The sequence below is a fragment of the Symsagittifera roscoffensis genome, chromosome 5 (assembly GCF_963678635.1).
Source record: "Symsagittifera roscoffensis chromosome 5, txSymRosc1.1, whole genome shotgun sequence".
NCBI classification, from domain to species: domain Eukaryota; kingdom Metazoa; phylum Xenacoelomorpha; order Acoela; family Convolutidae; genus Symsagittifera; species Symsagittifera roscoffensis.
The window spans coordinates 41856556-41877145 of record NC_087066.1 but is presented as its reverse complement, the minus strand read 5'-3'; the positions used below and the strand labels follow the sequence as shown (position 1 = coordinate 41877145).

The 20590-nt window shown below is 37.0% G+C and overlaps 1 protein-coding gene across 1 annotated transcript in view; it reads left to right on the top strand.

The window, feature by feature from the left end:
* The first annotated feature begins 13612 nt into the window (after positions 1 to 13612).
* LOC134846732 (protocadherin Fat 4-like) overlaps positions 13613 to 20590 on the top strand; it is a 38532-nt gene continuing 31554 nt past the window's right edge. Inside the window, exons 1-2 of the mRNA XM_063864118.1 lie at positions 13613 to 13742; positions 13854 to 19296. Of these exons, the coding sequence (XP_063720188.1) occupies positions 13613 to 13742; positions 13854 to 19296 (5573 nt within the window). The remainder of the gene's footprint in view (positions 13743 to 13853; positions 19297 to 20590) is intronic.

Sequence of the window (20590 nt, the reverse complement as noted above, 5' to 3'; positions counted from 1 at the left end):
AAGAGCGTTTCAATCTGCACGTTCTTGGTATACCGGCATTGAACTCTACTGTTAGCCTTGCTAGTTATGTAGTATCACAGTGATCGCTTTTTTCTGAAAATCGCAAATTTTTCATACAGGGTTTAAAAATTAAAGCTACTCTTACATCAATTGACCCGGTTTTCTTGATTAATTTTAAACTGAAAAAAGTTTATTTGTTTTAAGCGTGTAATTGTAGTGTCTGGTTTCGCCAAATAAATTGCGTCATAAAAAACTGATAAATTCCTAATATTAGTTAACGGAACTTGAAAAAAAAACGAATAAAAATTTTGTTTCAATTCTTTCCATCCGTTTATTTTAAATCAACGTAATAGAAATTTAGTCACAGAAAAAGCAGTGAAATTTCAATAAACCTCAAAAATATGCGTGAACAAATAATACAATAACACAATGACCAGAATTCGGCTAGTTCGTGCTGTATATTACCCAAAATGGCATCAATAGCCTAAATATTATTGAAATGAGATTTATTACACAAACAAAGCTTGTGTCATTGTGTGAGCTCTCTTTTTTCCAACCTAAGTCGCAAAAATTAGTGTTCATTTTGAAAGTGTTCAATTTGATCAATACCCAGCTATTAAGTGCAGCCAATGCAAAGGATATTAACACAGACTATTACATTATGAATAGCGTAGAGGTAGGGAAGGAGACCCGCAACAAAATAAGAGGGTTCGAAATTCGGCAGACTCGGATGCTTTTAATGAACTTTTCGTAAGCTAATTAAAATACGTCCGCTCTATAAATTGAGGCATGTAAGATAAATTTCTTCTCTTTTCAAGTTGACTGGTACTGCTAATGCGTAATAATTGGCTTGCGTCATTTAACAATTATGTAGCGTCAATTAAGAAGTTTTGAAGACTCAAAGTTTTACTCATTAAGTTTTTCCCATTAGCGTTATTGATAATAATTTTGCTTGTGTATGCTAAGTGCAACTTCGCCTCTGTGTAAAAAACATGTTTTGAAAGCACCCTATAATTGAAATTTTGATAGTTTATTTTGTTTTGAAAAATTTTCAGCAAATTAAAAAAAAATCGGGTTTTTTTTCCAAAATTCCCAAAAATGCAAATCAAGCTATTCTGCACACCCAAATTATAGCCAGTCTTAAGCCCATATAACTAGGCCTAGCCTATATTTTATGGTACAGAGGTACCATGTGTGCCTACCCTCCAACAAGTTATAGCTTGTGAGCCGTGGTAGGACAATTTTTGCATCATACGTCCGAATGCTAAAAGTTTTTCGAGAATTAATTGGAATTGTATTGCAAATTTGGGACTTAAAATTCCTACAGGGTTAATAAAGTATTACTAAATCGCACGCTGTGTTCATTGTTTTTGAGCAGTGACAGCATTTTTGGGAGAGTAACTCGGGATTTGTTTTCTGTTCTCTGAAATGAACAAAAAGCAAAACTTTCGGAGACCCGTTTTTCTCGGCGTTGAAAAACCTTGTTGAAATTTTTCAAAATCAACTAACTCATCTAATAGTATTTAATATGAATCAACGCGTGTTTCTTACTGTCTAACTGGGGTTCATGTTTTTTGTTTGTGTTGCAGCTAATTTCCCAGACTAATTTCCCAGCCGAGGTAAGCAATTTATGTCCCGCCCAACCCCTAGTTGATCAAAAATGGTTATATGGCAAGATCTTGCAAAAATCTTGAAAGATTATGTATAATTTTAAAAGATCGTGCAATAACTTAGCTACTTTTTCAATAAGCAATGTTTTACAAAAATTAACAGCGCAAGGACAACTAAATATCAATTATGGAGGAAGCTTTGCCCAAGAAAGATTTTTTTTGTGATAAGGCATAGTGATATTCTTAAATTTTGATCAACTAAAGAACTCTAATCTCCAGCAAAACTTTTAAAAAAATTATTGGTAAGACTTGTAACATAAACTAAAAGAATCGTGATATACTAAGAAAACAAACAATTAAAAGCAACATCCATAAGATAAATTTAAATTTTTTGACTGTTTCACTCAATTCACTCTATTTATTATGAATTTCACTCAATTATGTTTCACTCAATTATGAGTTTTTTTTCTCATTTCTGTTTTTGCATTTCATGTGCATCGTGATGATCTGCACTCAGTCTTTGAAACATATATGGTGACATAAAAGTAACAGCCAAGTACTGGTTTTCTTCGTCAGGATTACGTGTTATCAAAAGTGTGAAACAAATATTTTAGAAAACAATTTAGACAAAGTTTGTTTTTGTATGTGAAGCTAGCATTTTTTATTAGATGATGTTGAAAAAATTGTTGATATCTTGAATGTTGAGTTATTAAACAATTAGTTTTGTAAGTGAAACCTCTTCTTTTAAACAAATGTACGTCCGAGATACCATTATTGGAAAACAATTAATAAGATATGAATTGCAAGGAAACGAGTTTTTTTTGGTACTGGTTGATAGAACAGTTTTTGACCTTAAGCATTGCTTGAACTTATACCTTGCATAATTAAACTATTAATTTATTTTTTAACAAAATTTTTAAAAATAATTTAAAAAAAAAACGTTCTATTTTATAATTTCGACAACCAACCATATATTTAAGGTTGGAAAAAATATTGTCGATGAAAAATTGTGGAGCACAATTTGATCGACCGAAAAGAAAACTGTTTGCCACTTTTTAATTTAGAGTAATCATTCGAGCAACGAAATTCTGATGTTTTTGTTTTTCAATATTTTTGTTTATAAAAAATGTTATGAGCAAAAACATGATTAAAGCAAAAATTGTTTTACACCCCCTGTATGTTCCCAAAATGGTACACTCTAGTACATTGTCCACTGACAGCTTCCACATATCCCGGTCACAAGCGACAAATATCAGGCAGGGTTGCTAGAATCCAGAGGGTCACCTGAAGTCGAGGCCCTGCCAAGACTGTTTCAACAATGTGGAAAATCCCTAAATCTTCATCATTTGAACTCAAACTAACAATGCAATGAATTTGCGTGGATTTTCCACATGGTTACAAAAAGCTTCTAGAAATCTGAAACTGATGTTCCTTTCTAGATTCCGTCATCGCTGCCTGATAGCTTACTTCAAATGACTTTTGATAGTCTAAATTGCAACACATAGGAAAGCTTGAACAACTTTACAGAGTATTACGAAGTTTCATTTATACAAATTTTCATAAACAATTTTTAAAGAAATTTACTGGATAATTTTACAAGGAGAAATAGGATCTTGCAAGATAACCATCCTCTATCGACTAGGGACTCGATTCAAAATTAATATAGCGCAACAAAATAGATCTGTCGCCGCCGTCATGCACAGTAAACAGTTTTTGTATTAACCCATGATTTCTGCTCAACTTGCCAAACATTGCCAAACCCGAAACAGAGATAAAATGCGACTTTGCTCGACTCAAATGAATCAAGTCGCGACTAAGTTGATAGTATCAAAACGATTTAAAATAAAATCAAATTTAATGATTTTTCTGGCAGAATTTTTTTGTGAAAATAATTGACTTAGGGAGTGCGGTCTGTAATTAGACAATCGCGTATTCATACTCGTCAGTATATATACAAATACTGTATGAACCAATCAGAATCGAGATAAGACATAAACAATCCGAAATAGATCATAATTATTTATTAATTTCTTCCTTGTCTTGATTCTGATTGGTTGAAACAGTATTTGTCTAAATACTGACGTATCTGAATACGTGGTTGTCTAAATACTGCTATGTAACCTTGACTGAGACATAAACAGTTTTCTCGGGAAAAATAAAAAAAGATCGCAGAGTTGCAAACTTTTTTCATTTCCTTTTACTAGTCTAAAATAGCGTGATTTTATATTTGCTGCAAATTTATTCGACACAATTTTACTCTACAATATTTTTGTAGAAATTCAAATGAAGTTTTCTGTCCACGGGAATTTTTATGACTCAGAAACCAAAATTTAAAAAAATTGTCTTGATATTGTTTTATTCGGGCATTTTGTTTTGCTCAAGCTGTGAGAAAAAAAATAACTTGAGCAAATCTATATTAACTTTTTTGCTTTGTTGTTACGACCATTTGAAAAATGGGGAGGAACTTTCTATTCGGGTTTGTTTTAGTTTTTGATTTTTGTTTTCCACGCAAAATTAGGTACCATAAATAATTATCGGACTAGGTTGAGTGTTATGTGATTTTAAAGCCGTTACATTCTTCTTGAAAAATCTTTTTGAAGTTTTTGGATTTTCGTCTTACTTCGAGCTAATAAAGCGTGTGAGCAGTCTTATTTTACTTGCTACAATAATGTAATTTTAAACGTAAGAATTTAGTTGTACTCGATTTTTTTTTTTTTTAATTTTCCGTTTTTTTATTATTTTTTCTGCAAAAATGGTTTTTTAAATTTGCTTAAATTTCTCTACTGTCGAATATACCTAATCTTCAGTGTTTGTTCAGTTCTTTTCATCACACCTCGCCGAAAGAAAACGACAAAAATTTGAAAAAACTCAATTGTAATTTTTAGGACTATTGTCGGAAAAATCTGTGCTGCTTGCACAAAAACCGGCTATCCTTGTTTTTTTGGCAATTTTTATTTTAGTGGGATTTCACTTTTTTTTAAAACCGCCCTTTTTCGGAAAATTTTGTTACGATTTTGCACGATTTTTTTAAATTTTATGTTGCGACTTAAGTCTCGTCGCAAGGAACATTTTCGACCACTAGAATTAAATAAGCAACTATCATACGAAGAATTTTTTTTTGCGAAATCCGAATACAAACAAGAATAGCCGGTGGCTGTGCAAGTAGCTCAGCATGTTGCGACCGACCATACTCTTTTAAAAATACAGAATACGCTTTTTCATGTAATTTTTTTTCAAACTCGTGTGTAGTTTTTTATAAAACCCAGAATTTAGGCTTATTCGATACTCATAGTAGAAAAAAATTGGGCAACGGTTTTAGTCAAAAATGACAAAAAATGGAGAAATAGAGCTAAAGTTTAAAAAATTGCAGAATTTGTTTTTAAATTTTGAAGTTTCTTATTCACAAGATGGTGCTAAAAAAACTTCGAAAAATATTTTTACTGGAGTTCAACTAAGGGTTCAGGGCTTATATATTTTTAAAAAGCCTGCGAGCTTGCTTCACTTGCTCGAAATTAGACTAAAGCTCAAAAATTATATGGTTCAAAAAACTAAAGCTCAAATATTTATGGTTCAAAAACAAAATAAGCCTGCTCACTCGCCTAATTAGCTCGAAATTAGACCAAAAATCAAAATTTTCAAACAGATGTTTCTCGACCCCGGGAACATTTTTTCATATTTGTTTAAAATTTTTCGAATCATAATTGAAAGGGCTGTAACATGATCTATCGCTCGACCCGCTTAGACGATTATTTGTCGTACCTGGTTTTGCTTGGAAAACAAAAAAAAATAAAACACACCCGAATACAAAAATCCTCCCCATTTTCAATGGTCGCAACACATACATACGCTTCTTTGACGTTTGCTTTTTCCTTCCACCCCCGGCCATTGTTTGCGACTTATGTCGCGACTATAAGGGTCGCGCAACTGATTATTTGGTGGCAAAAAATCCTTACTCGCGTTGAGGCCTAAGGAATCTGTTTCAATTTTAAACTGAAAGTATTTTTAGGAAGAAGACACAAAAATCACAAAATCAACAGCCGCAAGATCCTTGACTCTGAGAATTACAGACGTGAATGAATTCAATCCCGTTTCCCGATTCCCGGTGCACTACGCGACAGTTAAACAAACGGACGTGAACAAGCGATTATATCGATTTAGAATAATCGACCTCGATGACTCAGGGGCGATGTCTTTAGTTACCTGGACGACCACGTCTACTGATTATACAATCGGAGCTACCAGTGGTTGGGTAAAAGTCATAAATAAAAGAACCATGCCACTGGATGCTTTGAACTGCCCGACAGATGATGAAGTTCACGTGACAGCTGACCCAGTAAACGTAGCTCCTGTAGTTGACCTAACCCTGTATGTTAAAGCAATTCCAGTAGACCTGAATGTCCCGGTATTTAATCCAGCACTTGCCGACGTTGGACCGTTTATCGAAAAGGTAGATCCAGTCGGAACTATAATAGAGACTGTTACTGTCGAAGATCAAGATTGCGGATTGCTCGGAGCCGAAGGCACTCGTTTTGAGCTGAAAACCGACTCGGTCACCGAAGACTGTTGTATTATAGTCCCCCGCGCGGCTACTGGCGGATTTGTTTCAGCTGATATAATTCTGAAACGCAGACTTGATTTTAACAGAATGGGGGCAACTGTACGGTTAACCGTAACCGCGTTTAGTGTAATGGACCCACTAAACACTGCAAAGCAAGTTACAGGCAGTTTCAATGTAGTAATAGCTGATGTCAAAGACTACATTCCATCATGTGTCAAAGCTTTCACGGGGAATATCGCGGAAAATCCAGCGACTGCCGGAACCATTGTCGCGACTCTATACTGCGACACCTCAGGAGGTCTGGTCTATACTTTCTCATTGGTGCATCCCATTTTCAGCTTAATCGGAGCCGACATCATAATCACGACAACTGGAAGCCTGGACTACGAGACGACAACCGAATACGACTTAACTGTTTCAGCCGAAGTGACGACGGCTTCGCTCGTCCAGCAGGTCTTTGTGAAAATTTTCGTTCAACCCACGAATGAAGTAGCGCCGAGCTGGGCCGGATCCACGACTATTACAAAAGCCGAGTCAATCCCAGTCGGTACTTTGCTGAGCGCGTTCACAGTGTCAGATTCAGACAAAGGAGGGCAGGGGATAAATCCGTCGACTATCGGGCTTGTTGACAATTTTGGCGGTACATTCGCTACGTTCGTCGATATTTCAAGCTCGAATGGACTTTCATATGACGTTCAGTTGCTCTTAATCCGGAACTTGGACGCGGAAACAAAGACCAATTATAGTTTAGAACTGACTGCTAGTGATCCTGATAGCACTGTTACATATGCAGTGACGCTGACAGTAACGAACGTCGCCGAGTACCCGCCTTCGTGTGCCGAAAGCGCAGTTCGGGTTTCTATTCGAGAAGTTGTCCTTCCGCTTACAGTTTTGACAGACCCGTTGAAATGTATATCGAATGACGTGGGAGAATTTATTACATTTGCAATGGTCACTGGGGACCCTAGATTTGACGTGAACACTTCTACAGGAGTTGTTTCTTTGATCAGTAAGTACTATGCAAGTTGCAAACTTTGCAAAAAAACATAGTATACCTTCTTGTTTTTTTTCCCTTTTAATAGAAAAAGTGAGTGTTAAATTTAGCTCACTAAAGGAAAAAACTAACCTTAATAATACTTACTACTTATACTTCTAATTACTAATAATGTTGTGAGATGTCGGTTTTAGAATCGTTAGCTTTAACCGAAGAGTCAGTTTTAACCACTGTTCCCTCTTAACAGGCAAAAGTTGGTTATATATTTTTTCGACAAATGAAAAACTTTTTGGAAATTGATAAAAAGGAGCTCGAATCACAGCTGATAGTTTTGTTTCTTTTAAAAGTATGAACCAATCAAACTATCTGACGTTATTTGTGCTGCCTAATTTTGCATGAAAAAACACACCTGAACACAAAACACTTGCCAACAAAAATGACAGTTCAGACACCAGAACCATATCGCTGGCTTTTTCTTTTTCAGGCAACAGTTTGGATTACGAAGCCGCAACCCATTACGACATCGTCATAACAGCCAGCGACGGCTCAGCAGTTGAAAGAACAGTCCTGGTCACTGTCGAAGTTATGCCGGTGAACGACAACTCGCCAGTGTTCGCCACCGCCAGTCTCTCCCCCGTTTCCCTCTCGGAGTCGAGTGCCGTCGGGACGCTGCTGACAACTGTAGTTGCGAGTGATGCGGATGTGGATGATGTGAACACAAATCACGGCGAAGTCGAGTACAGATTGTGCAACAGTATTGAAGCGCCCGGTAAATTAATCTCTATATGACACTCAAAATTAGTACAGGATATAAGAAAGAAGGTATTGTCTTTTTATTCGACAATTCGACTTCTTCGTTTTGGTGTTTTTTTTGCATTTTTTTTTGCATTTTTGCAACTGACCAAGTCTAAAATTATAAGAAAAGCAGGTATTTGTCGATATACAAACATTTCGAAGCAAAGAAGGGGTCATTTTTGTTTAGAAACGTTGTTGTCGACTTATCATCAAAAATTAAAACTTTTAGTCACAAACTAATTGAAAAAAGACTGCCTATTTTTCTTGAATTTCAAGCATGTTTTACTTGAAAGAACAGAAAATTTTGCTCCTGAAAAGTTGTTCTTTAATTTTTTAGTAATAAGTAAATTTGTTTGTTTCAGACCTATTTCAAATAGTGCCCCGAGGCATTGAAGCGGGTGACATCTACCTCGTCTCCGAGTTGGACTTCGAATCCACCCCCACCCACATATTCGAAGTGTGCGCCTCCAACCCCACGGACCCCTCAGGTGCCCCCACCAGCCCCACTGCCACCCAGACTGTGACAGTGTCAGTTGTGAATGAGAACGACAATTGGCCTCAATGTGTCTCCTGTCCTGCTGCAGTCAGTGTAGACGAGAATGCAGGAATCGGTTAGAGACATTTACCAAAATCTCACTGAATTTCAACATTAATGAGTGAAAAAATGAAATGATCACGGAAGAGAATGATCACGTTTTCACTCATAAATTTCAAAAATAATGAGTGAAAACAAAATGCTTTCGATGCGGAGGATTAATCAATTTAAATTAAAGAGTATGTCTTGCAGATACGAATTGAGTTTAAACTTTTAGTGACCTCCATTGACCTGGGATGCACTGACCTTGATGGAGACACCTTGACCTTCACCTTCAGTGACAATACGTACCTCTCAGAATCAGGCGGCAACCTTGTTATCCAATCTGTAAGTTATAAAATCTTAAGTTGGATAATCTGAAGAAAAAAAAAACACTAAAATAAATACGAAATTTGAAAAACATCTGTAAATGACGCAGTTTGGCTTCAATCAATTTTAGTTTTCATGAGCTCAGGAGGGGCGAATCTAGAATTTTCTCCAGGGGGCAGATTTTCAAACAAAATTTAAAAATTTTGTCGACCCTTTTTAATTGATTTTCCGAGCTCTCCCAAACAAGTAAAAAGACAGTTTTGGCCAAATTTTTTGCACTGCAAGCAAAACTTTATAAAAAAAATTGAACCAAAGGCAAGTTTAGGCACTTTTAAGAAAATTTTGACCAAAAAATTGCGTTTTTTTTTGCCGCGCGCTCCCCCCTCAAAATTCCAAGGCGCCTTTAGAAAAACTTTAGGGTCCGTCACCAAAAATGAATATCTCAAAATATCCTTTGAGTTGGCAGGGGGTCGAATCCCTTAAAAAACGGGGTTGGCAGGGGGTCGAATCCCTTGCAAATTTGTTTCACAACATAAAATTAAACTTAATTAACATAGGTTTTGAGAGATTACCAATAATAAAAACAAGTAGCGCAAAAAGTTCGGACCTCAGTAACTATTGAAAAAAAGTTAAAAAAAGAGACAGAAACAAAAAACAACAATACGTTTTTTTAAAATTCTGTTGTATTTTCTGATAATCTCCGTTTTCGAAATAGTAGGATAAATCCTTCTTTTTTTAAGCTTAAATAAGGTGAATTATTTTAAAAATTGAATGAGCATGACTCTTGGTTCTCAAAATTTCACTCATGTTGTAACTTTTTTGCTGTGGTGTGTCATGGTATCTGGAGTCATGGCAGAAAAAGTTTAACTGAGATAGACAACATGTGAGCTTCAGTTTTTTCTGATCTGAATATATATTTTATTGTTGTCACCATATAAAATTTGTACTGGCATGATTCTAGTTATTCGGTTGAACTTCCGAAAAAAAATCATATTTTGCGCATTAAGCGTTAAGATGGGTTAATAGGATGCGCCACTTCCATAAAATCAATTAAAAGTATAACCAACCTATCAATTTTTCTGGTTACTTAGTTCGCTTGATATAATATTATTGCGATGAAAGCCTAGATGTTTAATAACTATGAGATTCTCAAAGCCAAATTTTGGATTGTTTCTATTATTATAAACGACCGAAAATTACTTTGAAGAAGATTCACTGCCAATGCTTTTGAAAGTTTTGGCGCAGAAACAACTCAGATACAGAAATTTCAGCCGATTTCAAATACAGACAAATCAATTCAGCCAAAGACAACTCGGCTGATTGTTCCGACTTTCGATACGAAAGTAACGGAATATTTGTGCTCGGGGTGGGTTTTTTTTTCTTCAGACAAATTTCGACTTTTTAACTAGCCATTTTTGACGGCATTTTTTTATATCATTCAAAAGGTATTGTTGTCCTGAGCTCAAATTTGAAAAAATATTTCACCTGTGATCAATTTTCGTAAAGTTATGAGGGTTTAAAGATTGCCATTTTGGCCATTTTGACCAATTTGGGACATTAACGCGCGATATAATTCGCGCTATTAACGCGTAAGCGGAAAGTTAATCCGTCTTAAAACCGTTCCAAATTGGTTGAAAGAAGCTTATTTGCCATAATTGAATGTTATAAGGAGCTAAATATATCTTTTTGTACTTTAAATGGCGTGTGGGGTGATGATTTTCATAAAAAATTTCAATTAAAAAAATTTTTTTTTTTATTTCATTACATTTAATTTTTTAATATGATTACTGCTCAATAAAACCTTAAAAAGCAGTCAAAACATTCAGGGCTTCGCCCTGATACGAGCAGTCTTGTTGAAATTAAACTGACTATATCAAAGGAAAAATTAAAATTGAAAATGACAAAATGACTCAATATTTGTTAGACAAAACTCTATTTTTTTTTCATTGAGGCTTCTAAAATCTAACGCACTAAAAAAAATTTTCAATCTTGCCAGGGAAAAGTTAGGTTTCCCATTCTGCGAATAGTTGTAGCCTAAACATCGAAAAAATTTGGCTAAAAAAACTGCATTGAAATGAATTTTTTTTCCCCACCACGTCTTTGTAGGTGAGTAGAAGAAACTGTGGCGTTGGGTGCATTTAGCGTTCAATTCTGCCTTCTTCATAGAAAGCTTGCGGTCATGTGTTATATCAAATTCAAGCATTAATATTCGTTATCAAGTTTCTACATAAAAAACTCAAAAAAGCTCTCTAAATGTTGAGAAAACATTTCCAAGTCTTATTATTTTTTCTTTGTAAACTTTTTAAAAATTTTTTTGACTAAACAAGACAAAATTTTTTTCAAAAAATTGATCTCCGCAGTTTGGTTCTACTGCAATTTTGATGAAATTAATTACATTAACTAATTTTTTTGCCCTTTCAACCTATTTCAATTGACCTTTTTACAAAGTTGAAGTGGAAAACTTAGACGAAAATATTTTAAAAATTTCAGTTTTCGATGTTTCCATTTTTTTTTATTTTTGCTGCTCTCAAGTCTTGTTTCGGAGTCTTAATCAGTTCTATCGTCCAGCGAAAAGGCACAGTTTTTTTACACAGAGAATCAAAAATTAAAATGAAAATTTTCACTGAATATTTTTTTTTGTTTTTAAATAATAACATAACTTTAATAAGCCCTGAAAAGAGGGCTTAATTTTCAAACTCTGAGTTATTTGAAATGGTGTTGCTTTATATCCATATACAAACGAATTATGTTTTTAATGTTATAATACCGAGTATAATTCAAGGGCTTCACTTACTTGGCATGGCTGAACAAAAGCTAGGCATGTGATTCCATCGGTGGAAAATTTACTGACCATACAATTTTTTTCTAATGAAATAAATGCTAGTCATGCTATTTTCATGAAAAAATTGTCTTCTGTGGAATGGTATTGATTTGTCTGATACGCAAATCCGAAAACGAAAATTGAATGACTAGCTAACATTTTGTGTCATCGCGGGTAGTAAGAGCTGCACCCCAGAAAATTAAATGCCAGAGAAAACAATTAAACAAGACTGCTCGTGTATCAAGGCAAGGGCCTGAATGTTTCGACTGTCTTTTAGTTCATATCGTATAGTTTTAGCGAAAAGAAAATGTTGAAAAAATAGAAATTCTGGACAAAAACTAAGTGTGAAATTTTGGGCTGTGCGAAAATAGTACAACCAACTAGCTAGCCTCAATTCAATTTGGATCTGTTGTGATCGCTCTTACTCAATTCATCTATGTTTGATTAACTGGTCTATATGACCTTGATTTACCGCAAGTGACCTCCTTCGGAGTGAGCGAGCGTCAGTGTTATTGTGCTTTAGTTAAAATTAACACACAATTTAATTGAACTCTAATTCTTAATTTTTAATTAATTTGAGTTAGTTTAGATAAAGTTTTCGTACTTTTTATAAGGAACGATTTTGTTGTGCGGGAAAATTCGCCACGTAAAAATAATTAGCGTTACGCTCTCAGCATTAACTAACTCTTAACTAACTTTTCGACAAGTTAACTCATCTCAGCACTAACTAACTCTTCAAAGCGCGCACAATTTAGTCCAGAACATGGCCAATTTGGCAATCTTGAAACCACCAGAACTTTACAGGAAACATCTGAGATATTTGTCTTTTTAATTTTGAACTCAGGAAGTTGATATCTTCAATTGGGTATAAAATTTTTTTGTTGAAAGCTATCATTTCGATTGGCAAAAATTGACTGAATAAAAAACACACCGAGCATATTTAGTTCGTTTTCTTCAAAATAAATTGCTTTTTTGCAGAGTATGTTTCCAGCCGATTCAGCATTTTTGTCACACGGTAACAGATAAATTTAGCAACATTGCTGCAAAACAGCTGGCAACAGTCCAGCTTGATATTTAAAAAAAAAGAGTTTCAAGTAGTTTCTTTTTTATTTGATTTTGATACTTTGAATATTGTAACCTATTTCCCATCCCCCCTCACTATTTCGTTTTTCAGAAATTCAATTTTGGCTATCACATTTTCAATAGCTTAAAACATTTTTCAGAAAATATTTTTAATGGAAATTTTTTTACGTAGGTATTACATGAAGAGGAGTGAGTAAAACAAATACGAACGCGCCAAAACGAAAACTGAGTTAATTGTTGACATTTTGAAATGCTTATATTATACAGAAGTTGCTGTCAAAAATAATATATGCATAGGGGGGGGGGATAGTTAACAAAGACCAAAAGGGGGATAATTAACAAGATCTGATACTTTTAATAATTCCGTAACGGTAAAAACTATTGGTCTTTATATATCTGCCAATCAATTCAGGGAAAATTTCCGCAGTCTAGATAGCGTCAAAAACTTTTTGTGAATTCTTAAGGAGCTTCTCTTTTTCGTAATTCACAACTTTATACATGTAAAACTTTTCAATGAGCTTACGCAAACTTCTTTTTGAGTTAGTAAATAATCCATTCATGGTTGGTCAGGCAAAATGGATCTCTTGAAAAAGTAAAATAGGGGGACCCTCTGAGGACCCAAAGGGTCCCCCTGTGTTACGAAAGGGTAGTACCACAGTGGGACCCTTTGGGTCGTCAGAGGGTCCCCCAATGGTACTATTTCAAGACATCCATTTTGCCTGACCGACCCTAAGTGGACTATTTACTGACTAAAAAAAATTTCGCTTATGCTTTTTGAAAAACTATACATGTATAAAAACAACTCATGTCATCAGAATATCTCTTCTCGTAATTTCCGTTTGCTTAGATGGACTTTGAAGTGCTTAGTGCGCATTCGGCCACAGCAACTGTTTCGGATGGAGTGAATAGTTTACCCTGTTATGTAACAGTCACTGTAAACCCAGTGGATGAACAATCTCCGACATGCATCTCAACAAGTAAGCCTAATTCTCGTCTCGCATAAACAGCTGTGCTGGTTTTGGACTAGTTATTATGGTAATGGTTTGGACTGGTTATTATGGGAAAATATAATTTTTCTGCTTTTTTAGCGTATTTTGCAAATATTGACGAAAATACTCTGAGCAACAGTGCTATTGTGCAAGTGCAAGCAACCGACGCGGTCGATTTGACGAATGTTCACGGAATCTCTCCAGACTCAGACACTTACTATATTTACGAACACCTCGACAAATTTCGAATCGATCATCAAACTGGAATCATAACTAACAAAGCTAAACTGGACGCTGAGTTGGTTTCTAGTTATGATTTTAATATTATCGCCGTTGATGGTGCCGGAAACTCGGTTACTTGTACCGTTAGTATTTCTGTTGACGATCTAAATGATAACTACCCGATTTTTGACCAGAATGCATATACAGTAATGGCATACGACAGCGTGGTGGCGCCCAACTTGCTGACTGTATCGGCAACAGATAAAGATTCGGGAGTAAACGCTCAAATACGTTTCTCATTGGTCAACGACTTCAGCTCAGTTTTTTCCATTGATCCGACAACTGGTGTTATCTCGATGACGTCACTCGACTTCGACAATATGGCGGTGTCCAAAGTCTACAACTTACAAGTTGTGGCAACTGACCAGGCGTTCAGTCCTCTTTCTACGACTGTCAATGTTGGCGTGACCTTGAAGCCCATTAACGAGTTCTCCCCTATATTCGTGAGCGCGCCTTACTTCGAAACGATACCCGAAGACACGCCTCTCGGAAGCGTGTTGTCGACAGTCGTTTCAGCGACAGACGCCGACTCTCCCACGACTGGAGACGGTGTAATCGAATACTACATTGAGCCAAGGAATGAATATTTCGAAGTTTCTGCATCGGGAAAAATTATTGTCTCGGCAGAATTAAACTATGACGAAATGATTTGGCCTTATGAAGTAATCCTCAACATCTTTGCTAAGGATCTGGGCACAGAGCCTGGACACAAATCAACATCTACGACTTATACAATAACGATTACAAACATCAACGATATTTATCCGACTTGTGACGACTATCACTTGATTTCAGTCGTGTTTGACGACCCAAGTATAACTTCGGGCAACATTGCGACTCTGAGCTGCTCGGATTCCGAGGATGGTAGCTCGATTGGGTACCAAGTTGCCGAAGTCAACAGCGACGCGTCGTATTCCGGTACTCCAAGCTTTGCGATGTCGGGTAATCGATTGACTTTCAGTGGAGGATCTCTCGATTACGCAATTTTGAACTTCTATTATGTAAAAATTCTTTTAACAGATCAGCCGACAAATGCTTTGAATACAACAGTAGGCGTGAGTATATATGTGAACAAATCAGTTTCATCCGATCCAGTTTTCACTCCTAGTTCTTACACGTTTACCATTGATGAAAATTTGAACGCGGGAAGCTTACTCGGCGATGTAACAACAACAACGGAAGGCGTGAATATTGTATACACGCTTGTAAATTCCGCCGAGTTCTCAATTGATCCGATAAATGGAAAACTATACACAGCAAAATCACTAGATTATGAGCTGAAAAACACGTATTTGGTAACAGTAAGAGCATACATCGACAAAAACGAGGCAGGACTAGCGCCCGGTATTGTTGGTTATTCTGATGCTTCGGTTGCAGTTTCCGTTAATGACGTCAACGATAACTCGCCTGATTTTGGGAGTGCAGCCTATTCAATCTCTGTTTCCGAAGCATCAATTTCGACTCTTGCCATCACTACATCGGATGCCGACGCGACTGCCCCAAACAATGTTTTAACAGTTTCTATAGATCCGGCTTTTAACGGAGGAACTGAATCGTCAAGTTTTGTGTACGGCGCTGGTTCTTTGACTATTAATGGTGACTTAGGTTTGGATTATGATTTAGGATCTCGATCATACGAGATCCGACTTTTGGCAGTGGACTCCGGGACTCCCGCACTTACTGGAACTTCAACTGTATTCATTGAAGTACTTCCTGAAAACGAGTTTGCGCCGGTTTGGGCTTCTGGCACAATTTTCAGTGTAAGCGAGTCGGCTTTGGTCGGAACAACAGTAGGAACAGCTACAGCAACTGACGCGGATGCCAGTGATTCTCCAGATGGGACTTTGCGATACACCATAACAACGACAAATCCGAGCTTCTCAATTGGATACACGACAGGGGTTGTAAAATCGAGGACTGTTCTTGATTACGAGGCATCAACAACGTTCTCATTGACTGTTCTTGTAAGCGACATGGGTTCACCTCTAAGTTCAACAACTGAACTAATCACAATTGTAGTTACGGACGAAAATGACGAGCAGATGACTTGTGGAGCTTCTGAAGAGAGTTTTTTCTTCCAGCTAGCTGAAACTGCGTCGGCTTCTGGAACAATAGGAACAATCACTTGTAATGGAAGAGACGCGACAGGTTCAATGAACAACATCGGCGTGACGTCATACTCCGTTTCATCAAATGTTGCGTGGATAACTGCAAGTGCCACCGGGTCAACCGTGACTTTAAGCTTCATCGGACCTGTTGACTTCGAAGCTTTGACTGATGTCTCTTACTCGGTGACTCTGAACCTCAGGGACAACAATGGAAACGTGGGTAGTTTTTCTACTCTTCAGATTTTTGTAGATGTTGAGATCACAAATGTCAATGAAGTGGCTCCGAATCTGGCCAACTTACCGATTGGAATTAACATTGACGAGACGTTGGCGATTGGAACCTCCATATTTAACACAACTGCGACCGATTCAGATTCCGATGATTTTGGAAACTTGAGGTTCTATTTTACAAATGGAAATTCCGATGGGCATTACCGAATTGAAGAGTTTTCAGGGGAAATAAAAACAGCAAAAACTCTGGACCGCGAAAGTATTGGCAGCTACGCCTTGGAAATTGCAGTTAAAGATGGCGGTGGTCTAGAAACATCTGCAATGTTGAGCGTAAATTTGAATGATATAAATGACAACCCGCCAGTATGTAATCCGTCCGGCCAAACGGTAAAAATACCTGAAAATTTCACAAATGCCGACGGAGCATTACTCACAGTTGTGTGCTCCGATGAAGATACCATCGTCGATTCTGCAGCTAACCGAGTTTATTCAATCGTTTCTACAGCGCCGTTGGATGATTTCGAGCTAGACCCTGTAACCAGAAATGAACTGAAAGTGAAATCAGCGGTGACTCTAGATTACGAAACAAGTTCGAAATACACTTTGGTTATTCACATTTCGGATTCTGGAGCAGTTCATACGACAACTATTTCACTTACGATCTCGATTGACCCTGTGAACGAATTCGACCCGATGTTTTCTTTGACTAATTACGAATGCAATATTACCGAAAACGCTTTAGTAGGAGACTTAGCTTGTCAGGTGTCAGCAGACGACTTAGATTCAGGTCTAGACGGTTCCATTGATCTGTCAATCATTTCCGGAAACAGGCTTGGAAAATTTGAAATCGATAGTTCAAGTGGTGAATTAAAAATTTTGAACAGTATTGATGTTGATAGTTTCATTCCATTGACAAATCCAGCCGTTTTTGAGCTTCAAGTTCTAGCTCGTGATCGTTCACAAAGTTTGAGGAGAAGTGCCACCGCTACGGTCACCATAAATGTGTATGATGTAATTGACTCAATGCCCGAATGTGACTATTATATAACATTGGAACTTTCCGAATTACAAACCGTTCCCTTAACATTAATCGACCTTGACACTATCTGTTCAGACACCGATGTCGGAGAGCCTCCGTTTTCCAGTTATGTAATCTACGCTGGAAATCAAGATGAAAATTTCCAAATGTCCGGTTCGAACATCGAACTTGTGAAATCTTTAGACTATGAAACGAAAACCTATCATAATTTGACTTTGAGAATCTGCGATGGACAAGTGTTGACTGGCAATAACTGTGTTAATATAGATTTGTATTTGCAAGTTCTCCCTGAAAATGAATGCGCGCCTCAATTTTCTATGCCGCCTTCAGGTTTTTATGAAACAAGTATCCCCGAAGATACTTCGATAGGACCCTTAAGCTTCTTTTTACAAGCGAGCGATTGCGACAGACCAACACAAGCACATGGAAAGATTTTCTTTGAAATGGTCAATGCTGCCAACGACAGCTCGGAAATTTTCAATGTCGACAAAAGAACGGGCGAAATAATTTTGGGCGGTTGTGTTGACTATGATTTCTTTCCGCGAAAATACGGGTTCGAAGTTCGGGTTTTTGACAATGTTATCAACAGCTCTGATTCGCTTTCATCGGTCATCAACGTGACAATAAATTTACTAGACGTAAACGACAATCGACCCATTTTCAACCCTGCGACTTATGTCGTGAATGTAATTGATAATGTCACAGTTGGTACTGTTCTTAAGCTCCTCTACGCTTATGACCGAGACTCTGGAAATAATGGAACCATTAATTATGAAATGATATCTGAAAAACACGATAATTTGTTTTACATGAACGGTAACCAACTTACATTATCTGAAACACTTGATGCCGACGTCCAATCAAACTACAAGCTGTTAATTCGTGCAACCGACAACGCCGAGCCGAGTTACCAATTGTCATCGACTGCCCTCGTGTCGGTTGTCGTAACAAAACAAAATGATGATCCGCCTGAAATTGTTCAGAGAAATGGGACAATTTTGAGCTTCCCCGAAAACACGCCTATTGGTTCGTTGCTACTGCAAATACAAGCAAGCGACCTGGACAGTTCAGCGACAGTTTTTGAATTCATGATTGAATCAGTAAAGAGTAACCGGTCAAACCCTATTAAGCCTCAGTATTTCTTGGCGCACGATACAGGGCATTTTTACCTGGCAACCGAATTTGATTACGAGGACGGAAAGTTTGACCAAATAATCATTTCAGTCAGTGATGGAACCAATTTTCAAAGTTTAGAATTTACAATTGAAATCATAAACATTAATGAACATCCACCATTTTGCGACAGTACTTTGCTTAATATTCCAGTCAACGAAAACGCTTCAAAATTGGTGGTTTCAATTCTGGAACGGGATAATTACGTAACCGATTATGACTACGTTGCCTCAGGAATTACAAATGCCTTGAAATTTAAGCTCCTGTATTCCTCAGCTGGGGACATTTTTGCAATTGACCCTTTCACCGGGGCCTCTGGAAACACTGGCGACAATGGTCGTCTCGAACTTATGAACCCAATTTTGGATTTTGAAAGCGAATTAAAACAGTACAGTTTAATATTCGAAGTTTCAGATGAAGATTACTCGCCAACTCCCCTAACTTCAACGTGTAATTTGAAGATCTTTGTCCAGGATATCAACGATAACCCACCTAGATTTGAACCAGAAACAATTTTTGTCCAGTTCTTAGAGCAAACTAGCGCCTCTCAGGGTTTGAAAGTTTCAGACATAGACGCGATTTCGACTATTGCAGCTTGCTGGACCAATCATCCGGACTTTTCCGTCGTCATGGCAACAAAGACTCTGAAATTTGACTTGGTTGACTCTTTCTTGACAAGAGAGTATTTGGGCGTTTTAGACAATTCAAGGTTAGATTGATGAATACTAAGAATACTAAAATTTGTCTCTTCAGCTTCTAACGGAGAACGGCTATATGGTGCTCATGTCTAGGAAAATGTAGATGCGATTTTTGTTCTGACCATTTGAAAAAACGGAGGAAAACTTTGTATTCGGGTGTGTTTTAGTTTTTTTCTTCTGTTTGTTTTCAACCCCAAAATCAGGTACCACTAATGATAATCGGATTGGGTCGAGTGATATACAAAAGTTAAGCCCTTTCAGTCGTGATTCGAGCATGCTTACAACAAATAATTTATGCTTAATTTAAGTCCTGGAAACTTAGTTTTGGGCAAGGAAAAATGGTTGTTGTAGTTTTTAGCGCTTTATTGGGAACCAAAGTCTTCAAAACATTCAAAATGTTTCTGAAAATTTGAAGAAAAAAAGAAATTTTGTCTTTGGTTTTTTGGTTTTTTAGTCAACTTTCTACAATTGTTTTTGTTCAATTTACTAGTTTTACTATGACTGTCGAATATTCCTAAACTAAAATTTTTAGTCACATCCTTTCATCAAACTGTTAAAGTCGTAAGTGTAGAAAATCAAAAAGGTTGTTAATAAGTTGTATTGTAGACAAACTGTTAGGCATCAAATCGAAATCTTACTGCACTCTTTTATTTCAGATCCCATCGGACATTAGAGATCGCAAGGTCAAGACAACAGGTCCCAGACAGAAAGAAGAATTGATAGCACTTACAAAAACTCAAACTGGTGTCTATCTAGAACAATTGATAGCACTTACATAAACTCAAAACTGGTCCCTATCTCATTCGGGCAACCACAAATAAATTTTAGAGCGTAGATAAAATTTATCAACTTTTTGTTACTATTTGGTATTGTATAAATGTACTAGTTAAGTTTTAGTTTACGTTGAGTTTTCTCACTTGCCAAACCTCTCTTAAGGTTTATTTTTCTCTTTTCTTGTCAGTTTCCTCATTTGTGTTCTATTCGGTGGATCATAACCCCCCATTTTGTCAACTCCGCGTCTGGTTTTTATTTCGTTTTCCACCGACGGATCGTGGTGAATTCTCCCTAACCGACGGTACATCCTTTCCTTCGTTCGCCGCACCTATAATTGGTTCACTTCGCTCGATTTCCCACTCACTATCTTCGTCGTCGTCGTCCTCGCTCTCGTCCGCACTGTATACCACTATCCGTTGTTCCGTCGATCTTCTTGCGTTTTCCATTGCGGTTCGGACCTTCTCGGCTTTGCGCTTATACTTGTTGAATTCGCTTGGGGCCGGGGTACTAAGTACATTTCTACTCGGTCCT